This window comes from Corvus moneduloides, chromosome 5 (genome assembly GCF_009650955.1).
Source record: "Corvus moneduloides isolate bCorMon1 chromosome 5, bCorMon1.pri, whole genome shotgun sequence".
Lineage (NCBI taxonomy): Eukaryota > Metazoa > Chordata > Aves > Passeriformes > Corvidae > Corvus > Corvus moneduloides.
Genome location: NC_045480.1, coordinates 61,643,645 through 61,653,522, shown reverse-complemented (window position 1 = coordinate 61,653,522; position 9,878 = coordinate 61,643,645). Strand labels below are relative to the sequence as shown.

Here is a 9,878-nt window from a genome sequence, read left to right as displayed (position 1 = left end):
TTGGCAGACTCTGGCTGATCCTTTCAGCATTATGGCACCTGCTCCACTGTCCTTGCCTGGACCTGATTACCACTTTCATTGCTGAGAGACACCTTTGGGTTAAAAAATGTATTTATTTGTAATAAGGAGTGTTGATGCTGCTAATGCATAATTGATAAACACTGTAATTAGGCATTACATTACAAACAAGGCTGTATTATTTCAATAATACAAATAATTAATTCAGTAATGCTCATTACAAATGCACACAAAACTGTAAGTGTTCATTTGAGCATATTTTTTAAAACTTAAAATTAATAAATGAGGTGAAACAGGCCACCCATTTCCTCTATAAATTGCTTCTTGCAAATGCTTTTGTTCAGGGTTGAGTCCAGATTAACATATTCTCAGGCAATCCCTTCGCACTTAAACTAGGCAGCTGTGTTTTCCCAAACAAAGTCCCACGGGTTTTGTGGGAATTCCTGCCTGCCTCAGCACAATGAGATAGAGGTGATGGGATGTACATTCAAAGCAGCCCTTCTAGAGCTGCATCTCTGCTTTGCTAACACTCCCTGTTATGCAGGTGTGTCCCAGCTGCAGGTGTGGGATAAGCCTTTAGGTGTGCCTGGGAATGGTGGCCTGGAAGCACCTGCCTTAGCTCTGCTCTGAATCAAGCCAGCGGAACTACACTCAGCACATGTTCTGTCTTCTCTGGTGCCTCTGGGAAATGAGAATCAGTTCTTGCTTTTCACTGCGTGCTTCTCTGCCCAATGACTGCATCAAACTTTGGAATGGCCAGCTTCTTCAGAACATTCAGAGCGCGTTCTGGAAACACCCTGAAAGATAATAACATGAAGTTAAAAGCAGGATAGAAAAAATATAGGGAAAAATGTCACTGCAAGTGAGGGAAGAGCTGGTCTGGTAGCAGAATGCATGCACACACATGGACTGAGACTAAGTATTCAACTGGGCATTATTTCCATAGCTGTCTTCAATCTCTGATTAATTAAAGTCCAGTCCCAGCCTTTTAGGACAGTTCCAGTGCCAGGTATCTACAGGGAGCATGTGAGCTGCAATACTGCTGCAGGATCCAGGAAGGTTCAATATTGTACAGATGTAGGTGTGTATTACATTTCATGCTCTGAAAAGCAGCAGGTCTGTGGAAGGATGAGACATTAAAAGTGAGATGCAGTTTCCACTCCTAAGATTCCTTCTCTTAAGAGTTTTGTCTCTTTATCCCTCTGTCCTAAATTATGACCAAAAAAGCAAAGTTATTCTAAGTGTTTCAACAGCATCGGTTTTGACTTGCCTGTGCTTCTGCAGACTTGCACTCTCAACAAGCAGCTCTTGGAGTTGCAAAGAGATTTAAAATCTTTTTCTGAGTGTCTGGTGCTGGGTTTTGCAAACAAGAAACTACCAAATGTTTCTTGAGATACTGTAGGATTTAACTGAGAAGTTAACTTAGTTGTTCAGATGTGAACTCCAGATTTGGAACTGGAGCTCTGGTAAAAACACCTCCTCAGCAGAGCAGCTACACTGGATAATGTAATAAGTTGTGTGACAGGATAAATCTTGCTTTACATAGCAGAGAGCAGTAAAGCCCTTTTGAAGGAATGTTCTCAGCCTCCATGTCCTCAGTGCTAACATGAAGAAACAAACACTAATAAGCAGCAGGTCCTCAGCTCTTTCTGCAACTATGCTGACTCAGAAGTTATAAGTTTGAACCTTGTATACTCAGGTAGTTAGTATTGTTGTTTCCACACCCACTGCTTAATTTTCCTTTGTACTTACATTTCAGAAAGCAAAGCAATATTTAGCTGTGGTGGAACAAAAACCATTTTCTGGTTGGTCACTATTCCTTCCATCAGAGCCTCTACAACTTCTTCAATCTCCAAAATCTTTCCAAGCCTACACAGGAAAGCAAACATATAAGACCTGCAGTAGTAAAAAGGGGTGGTACTGGCTGATGTAGGAGGCTTCACAAATGCACAACCTCACGTAATTCAAATGCAACCATTACATGAGTTAAAGGACACTGCAGATCTTCTTTAGCCAATGATACACACTGTTGTTATACAGCCAGGTGGAACACAGGCCTCAAGCTGGGGATAATATGCAGTGCCGTGATGCAAAGAAGGAAGCACAGGAATGCAGAGCATTGACAGTTACCTTACAGTGGGGTTTTTGACAAATCCAGTGTTTATAAAAACTGGACAAAGGCACGTTGTTTTTATTCCATCCTTTCCCAGGGCAGACAGCTCCTCTGTCAGAGCTTTATGAAATCCAACTGCAGCAAACTTGCTTGAGCTGCAGGAGGGGAAACAGTACAAATGAGAAGGCAGCAATCCTATTTCCACTTTTCTACAACTGCAAATGGCCTAAACCATCATACACTTACAGTACGGGCTAGGAGGCAAAACCCTCCAAATAATATAATCCAGCTGAGAGACAGAGCAGGGACTATTCTAACTTTCCCTGTGCCACAATGTAGTGGTGGATTAGATATTATTGCTTTGGGGAGTAATCGTGTAATGCATAGCAGATATCTCAAAAAAGGCACTTTAATTGCAAACCGACAAACATCAGGAATTCTTAGAAAATTTCAACTGAAGCGCATCAATTGATGGACATCCTGTTCTTCCCATCTAGAAGATTCCTAGAAGGAATGCAGCTTGAAGCTTGAAAATTAAGAAAGATGGGCAGGCTAGAAATGGAGATTAAGCCTCAACTGTTTATTGTACCACAAAGGAGCATCTTGTAACAGTTTTGTGTGACTTCTGAAATAGAGGAGTATTATGCAAGCAAAACTGAGGAATGACCTGGCATGGAAATAGGTGTGGGCCTGGAGTTTAAATGAACTCCAAAGAAAGGAGAACCACAGAATCAGTTTATTGACTGCTATGGATTTAGCAGTATAATCCCAGTAAAATCCTGGCTGGAGAGTTCTCACACTGCTGACTGTGAGTGACTCTCTAAGGAGTGTTCCCAGGAAAAGGCTGGTCTAAGAAGGAGTATTCCCAGGAGAAGATTGCTCTAAGGAGTGCTCCTGGGGGAAGACTGCTGCAGCTGGAGCTGCCTTTACAGAAGGCTAGATGTGATGCAGAATGACAACACACAGTCTAACAGGTTTTCGGTGCCTGCACCATGATTTTCCTGACACATTTCAAGTAGAAAAGTAATTTGATGTTATGATGGCAGAAGGTCAGCAGGGTGGTTCTCTTGGTGGGAGGCTGTTATAGAACACCCAGCCAGGACAAACAGGCAGATGAGGTGTTCTACAAGCAGCTGGCAGAAGTCTCATGGTTGCCAGCCCTTCAGCTTGCCAGATGTCTGCTGGAAATACAACATAGCAGAGAGGATGCAGCCTAGGAGGTTCCTGGAGTGTTTGGAAGACAACCTCCTAACACAACTGGTAAGAGCCCACCGGAGGAGGTGCCCTGGTAGACCTGCTGTTTGTGAACAGAGGACTGGTGGGTGATGTGGTGGTTGGTGGCAGTCTTGGGCAGACGGACCACGAAATGTCAGAGTTTTCAATAGTGGATGAAGTAAAGAGGGGCACCAGAAATTCTGCCTTGGACTTCTGGTGGGCAGACCTTGGCCTGTTTAGGACATTGATTGACAGAGTCAGCCCTGAAGGACAAAGGGGTCCAGGAAGGCTGGATAGGCTTTAAAAAGGAATTGTGAAATATTCAACAGCAGGCTGTCCCCATGTGGTAGAAAGACAAGTTGTCAGGGAAAAAGACCAGCCTGGTTAAACAGAGAATTTAGGCTGGAACTTCGGGGAAGAAAACCAATGTATCCTCTCCAGATGGAGGGTCAGATAACTTGGGAGGATTATAAAGATGTTGTGAGGTCATGTAGGGAGAAGATTAGAAGGACCAAAGTGCAACTAGAACATGGCCTTAAAGACAACAAAAAAGGTTTCTACAAATACAGCAAAAGGAGGGTCAAGGAGTGTCTCCAGTATTTGTTGAATGCAGAAGGTAGTGTAGTAACAGGGGATAAGGAAAAGGCAGAGGAACTTAATACCTTCTTTGTCTTTAATATTGTCCAGTTGTCTCTCAGGATTCTCAGCTCCAGAGCTGGAAGTTAGGGACAGAAAGCTGAGAGAAGGGCCCCCAATCCCGGAGGAGATGGTTAGTGACTTGCTGTGCCAATTAGACCCTCACAAGTCTATGACTCCTGATGGGATCCATGCCAGAGTAATGAGGGAACTGTTGAAAGAACTTGACAAACCACTTTCAATCACCTACCAGCAGTCCTGGTTAACTGGACAAGTTTCATCTGGCTGGAAATTGGCAAATATAACACCCACCTACAAGAAGGGTCAGAAGGATTATCTGGGGAATTACAGGCCTGTCAGCTTAACCTTGGTTCTGGGCAAGGTTATGGAAGACATCATCCTGAGTGCCAGTACAGGGCACATGCAGGACAACCAGGGGGTCAAGCCCAGCCAACATGGATTTATGAAAAGAAGGCCCTGCTTGACCAACCTGATCTCCTTGTATGACAAAGCGGCCCACTTAGTAGATGAGGGGAAGGCTGTGGATGTGTCTATCTAGGGTCTGTCTAGACATCAGTAAAGTGTTTGACACCATCTGCCACAGCATCCTCCTCGAAAAACTGGCGGCTTGCAGCTTGGGTGGGGGACCCTTCAATGGGTAAAAATCGGGCTGGATGGCTGGGCCCAGAGAGCTGTGGTGAATGGAGATACACCCAGTTGGCAGCTGGTCGCTAATGGTGTTCCCCAGGGCTCAGCTCTGGGCCGGTCCTGTTTAACATCTTATGGATGATCTGGATATGGGGATCGAGTGCACCCTCAGTAACTGTGCAGAAGACACCGAGTTGGGTGGAAGTGTTGATGTGCTCTAGGGATGGAAGGCTCTGCTGGAGACTTGGACAGACTCGATCTGGGCTGAGGACACAACTGTAGGAGGCTCCATAAGGTGAAGTGTGGGGTTCTGCACCTGAGCCGCGCAACGATACAGGCTGGGTGAGGAGTGGCCTGGGACAGAAAGGGACACCTGGGGGTGCTGGCTGACAGCAGCTGAGCAGGAGCCAAAGTGTGCCCATGTGGCCAAGAAGGCCAATGGTATCCTGGCCTGTATCAGCCAGCAGGACCAGGGCAATGGTTGTTCCCCTGTACGCAGCACTGGTGAGGCCACGCCTCGAGTGCTGTGTCCAGTTCCAGGCCCCTCAATTTAAAAAGGACAGTGAGGAGCTCCAGCATGTCCAGAGAAGGGAAACAAGGCTCATGAAGGGTCTAGGAAACATGTCTTATGAGGAATGGCTGAGGGAGCTGGGTTTGTTTAGTCTGGAGAAGAGTAGCCTCAGGGGGGACCTCGTGGCTCTCTGCAACTCCCTGAACGGAGGTTGGAAGGAGGTGGGGTCGGTCTCTTCTGCCATGCCTGCAGTAAGAAGAAATGGCCTTAAGGTGAGACAGGGGACATTCAGATGAGGTATTAGAAAAAATCTTTTCACTGCTAGGGTGGTCAGGCACTGGAAAAGGTTCCTCAGGGAGGTGGGGGAGTCACCATCCTGCAGGTGTTTAAGAGGTATTTGGATCTGGCACTGGATGATGTGGTTTAGGGGTTACAGTGGCAGAGCTGGGTGGATGGTTGGACTGGATGATCCTAAAGGTCTCTTCCAACCCTGATGATTCTATGATTCTATTTTTATACTCTACAGTCAATGCCACAATGGTGAAAAGATCAAAAGCTGCTCAGTAAGGGTTTACTTGACAACACTACAACAAATTACAGAATAACTACATTCTAAGAAGGAGAAGGGAAGAGGATACCTTTTTTGCTAAGCAACAGTCTGCATTGGTGGGGGAGAGAAAACAAGGAGAATCTTTCATTAGTAGATGTGTCACATGACTATTCTTTTGTACAAACATTGCTCCTGATTCAGTCAGAGCTAATAACTTGGTACTTTCTGATGGAGAAGATGCAATTAAAATTTTTCAAAAAATGAAGCAAGGTTGATTTCAAAATCACTTACCAATATGCCACCATGAAAGGAATCACAAAATGACCTGCAGCCGAAGCCACTGTGACAATGTGCCCGTAGTTGTTGTTCATCATGACTGGCAGAAAAGCTCTCGTGGTCTTGGAAGTCATTTAAACCAAGAGGCAGAAATGCAGGGGACAGGAAGGAGGAAAGGAACATTGTTTTCTTAGGCAGACTCAGCACTGACCCTCAATGTCATTCACTAGGTGGCCAAAGCTATCCCTAAAGCTATGAGCTGCACAGCACCTCAGATTCCCAGAGCCACAGGGATACCTGCTCTCTGACCACTGGTGCAGTTGGCAACCTGCTCTCCAAAGGTTTCAGGAGTTGGCTATAAACAGCAGCTGGTTTTCACATCTTTCCTTTGCTGCTTTTAGGTTTCAGGTGTCAGCAGGAATGCTGGCAGGGTCTCACCACCAGCACGTACAATAAACCACTTGGCGACCTACGGCTCCTCTTTTCTTCTGCCCCAAACAAGTATGGCTGAACAGCTGAAACCCTCCCACCCTGTCAGCCCCAACACCTCTGACAGAGGCCAGTGCGTGCTGCAGGTGAGGCTGTCACCAGCCAGCTCAGATCAGCAAGAGGCTACTCCAGTTCCCCAGCAGATATTCTGCTTGGGTGACCCTGTACTATACAGTTCACTTGGTAATTCACTGCTAATAATGGTTGGTCTAAATTGCCTCCCCAGTGACATTCCCAAAAAATCTGTAGCTATGGAGATGGTGGTGGCCCTTACCCACATGTGACCAAGAATGTTGACTTCAAACATCCTTTCTATCTGGTGGTCCTGAGTCGAGAGAAAGTCGGCAGCTGTGATCACACCAGCGTTGTTCACCAGGATGGTCACATCCCCAATCTCCTTTTTCACCTTTTGGAGAGCAAAAAAAAGCCCCAAATTGTGTCTGTCACTCAGGGGGGAAAAAAATATGCAAGGGTGGGGAAGATGAGCCATAATTAATTTCATTCTTATCATCGCATCTTTAAGGGAGATGAAGATCATCCCACATTTTCAGATGTGGCAGGAACTGCATAGGAGAGCCAGGAAATCTGGTTTGGATCTGATTCTTCTCCTTTAATTACTGCCAGTATTTACTGTGTTCCACACACTGTGCTCAGTATGGACCGTGTAGTCACAGCTGGGACCATGGAGGTACAGACTGTTCTGAGGCAGCTGGACCACAGCCATTACAATAAAATGTTTCATTTGTCCTCGGTGCTGTCTGTGTTCCTTCAGAGGCTCGAACCCCAGAGAGCAGACTTGGCACCAGGCTGTGATACACTGGAGCCTCCCAAATAGGATGAGACTGGCTGTGATCTTGGAAATGCTACAGCACTCCGTGTACAGAGAGCAGTGACGAGTGGGGAGCTTCCAAGGCCTTGCAGGATTTGTGTACAACACCTCTAGCCTAGTTTCCCTGACTTTTCTGGAAGTCCAGCGTGTTTGGGAAAGCCTTTGGCCGTGCCCCTGCTGCCCCACCTTGTCTGCAGCACTGTAGATCTCCTCCCGTTTGCTGCAGTCCACCACAAAGGTTTGGACAGTGGCTCCCAGCTTCTGGCATTCTGCTGCTGTCTCCTCAACACCGTGCTGGAAGAGGCAAAGAGAAAGACACCGTGCACAGCTGTCCCCTTGCCACGGCTGAGCAGCAGAGGCTGAAGATGGCCCTGGACTGAGCAACCACTGCCCAGCCCCAGAACAGTTCATGGCTACCTGCGGAAAGAGCTGTAGGTGGGGTTGCTGAGATGACAGGCATTCCAGCCTTAAATTGAGGATCTGTGTGTAGTGACAGCTAGAAAGGCAGGGTGGCAGCACGAGTGAGTTTGGCTTGGTAAGGCACACGTAGCAGCAGACAGGGGGCACACGGTGCCTATCGCAGCACAGCAGGCAGTACTGTGAGTGTAAACAGAGCTCATACAACACAGGCCTGGCTGACACCCTGAGGTGTGGAGAGTGGCTCTATGCATTTCTGTAGTCACATGCTGGGTGTGAGAAGAGAGGTGTCCTCCACAGTGCACAATGTAGAAAGATTTTTCTTTCAGAATGACCTTTGACACACACAGGTCTGAAGCTCCCCAAAGTCATTACATCAACTCACTAAGCCAGAGGAGAAATGGATTTGTTGTATCCCTGTTCCCAGGTGCCAGAAGGCCATGCCAGTGGCCTGTGTAGTGAAAAGCCCCAGGTCACAAATAGCCTGTGAGAGCTCAGCAGTCCCTGTGGTGAGTGACTGGGCAGCTGCCCTCAACACCAGCTGCTGTTTAATGCTGAGAGGCCCCAAGAAGGAGGCCTTGTCAAGGTAGTTGGGTTGGAGGAGCATACTCATAAATCCTCTGGAATCCATAGCCTGCCTTGGCACTGTAGTGCAGTTCCTGCTGACACCCACGCTTACAATCTATTTCCCAGCACTAAAGCCAGGTGTCGCTCGCTACTGAACTTATACCTTAATCCCCTCATTCCATCCAGTGAACATGAACAATTCTCTGCTTTGCTGCAGCCCTGTACACTCTGGAAGAGCAGTGCCATGCCTCCTCCCACCCCTCCAGTGTCTGCTTAGCCATAATGGGTACCACGAACAGACACTGAAAATGTTCAACACTATCTTCCCTGTTTATCCATCCTCTCACTCAGCCTGTCTCGGGTTTGGGGTATTTTTGTTTCTGGTGGGCTGGGGTATGTTTTGCAGCTTCATGGTGAACTCCTTTGCTGACCCACTGTGTCAGAAACAGGAAGCGCAGCCTCTCACCCTCCCTGTTGCACGTACACCCAGCACTTGGCCTGGATCCCTTCTGAGTGCCATGCTGCATGTTTGTATCTGCCCATCCTCCAACTGCCACGGTTTTTTTGCATTCCAGTCAAATAATCTGAAATAGAGAGATTGGGCCAGTGTAAACATTTAGTGAGGAGCCATCTATGCGTGTAGCTGCCCGGAGGGCAGCCGGGCTCACACAGCCCAGCACAGTGATGCTGCTGATAGGAGCGCAGAGAAAACACATCTCCCAGCAGTGCACAAAAAACACCTGAGGCTACAAAGAGAACAAGTGAAGGCAAACCTGCTCCTCTGTGGAAACAGCCTTCTGGTCTCAGCGGGCTTTTCCTGCCAGCCCGGGCAGCGGGTCCACCAGCAGCTTCCTGAGCGCTTCTTTCCCTCTCGCAGGTGCTCTGCCGGGTGCTGCCTGCTCCCTCCCGAGTAGCACCGAGTGACTGTGGGACCAGAGCCCCACATCCTCTGCTGCAAGTGGGGCCAAACGCTCTGCTGGCGCTCAGCATCCCAGCCAGAGACCGATGGGAGCGGGCTGGAAGGAGGCGATGGGGGTGCAATGCGGTGCCGCCCTTCTTACGCCCTTAAATCCCCCGTGGACTCGGTGGTTACGGAGTGAGGACTCGAGTGTGCCATTACCTTATTGATGTCCCACAGAACCAGCCTGCTCTGGCGCTTGGCGAACTCCAAGGCGGTCGCTCTCCCGACGCCATGGCCAGCGCCCGTGATGAGCACCAGCTCCCCGCTGAGAGACTTTCTCCTCACAGGCACGAACAGCTTCACAAAAGCCTCCAGGTAGGAGTAGAGGAGCGTGGCCAGGAACAGGAGAAGCTCCAGAAACAGATTCATTGTTTTCCCGGAGCTCCTTTGAGGACCGAACGGCGCGGGGATCCTGCCACCGCCACCGCCACCCGCCCCTCAGACTGCCGAGGCCACGCCTCTTGGGGTCCGGCGCCCAATCAGAGCGCGTCTAAGCGCGGGGGCGCGCCCGCGGGCGGAGCCAGGCCGGGGGGGTGCGGAGGTTTGGCCGCCCCTGGGGACCGGGTGCGCACCGGGCCGATCTGTGGCTCCCCCTTCCCGGCTCTACAGGGGAGGGAAAATTACATGGGGAATGGCGATTCCTACGTT

General features: G+C 48.6%; 1 protein-coding gene across 1 annotated transcript; it reads right to left on the bottom strand.

Moving 5' to 3' along the window:
• Nucleotides 1-99: 99 nt before the first annotated feature.
• On the bottom strand, nt 100-9,666 carry LOC116443784 (estradiol 17-beta-dehydrogenase 11-like). Its single transcript, XM_032108350.1, has 7 exons — nt 9,390-9,666; nt 7,472-7,579; nt 6,731-6,862; nt 5,983-6,089; nt 2,149-2,286; nt 1,771-1,887; nt 100-815 (listed from the first exon to the last, which is right to left on the bottom strand). The coding sequence occupies exons 1-7, from the start codon at nt 9,597-9,599 to the stop codon at nt 728-730; spliced, it is 900 nt and encodes a 299-aa protein (XP_031964241.1). The 5' UTR covers nt 9,600-9,666; the 3' UTR covers nt 100-727.
• Between the last annotated feature and the right edge of the window lie 212 nt (nt 9,667-9,878).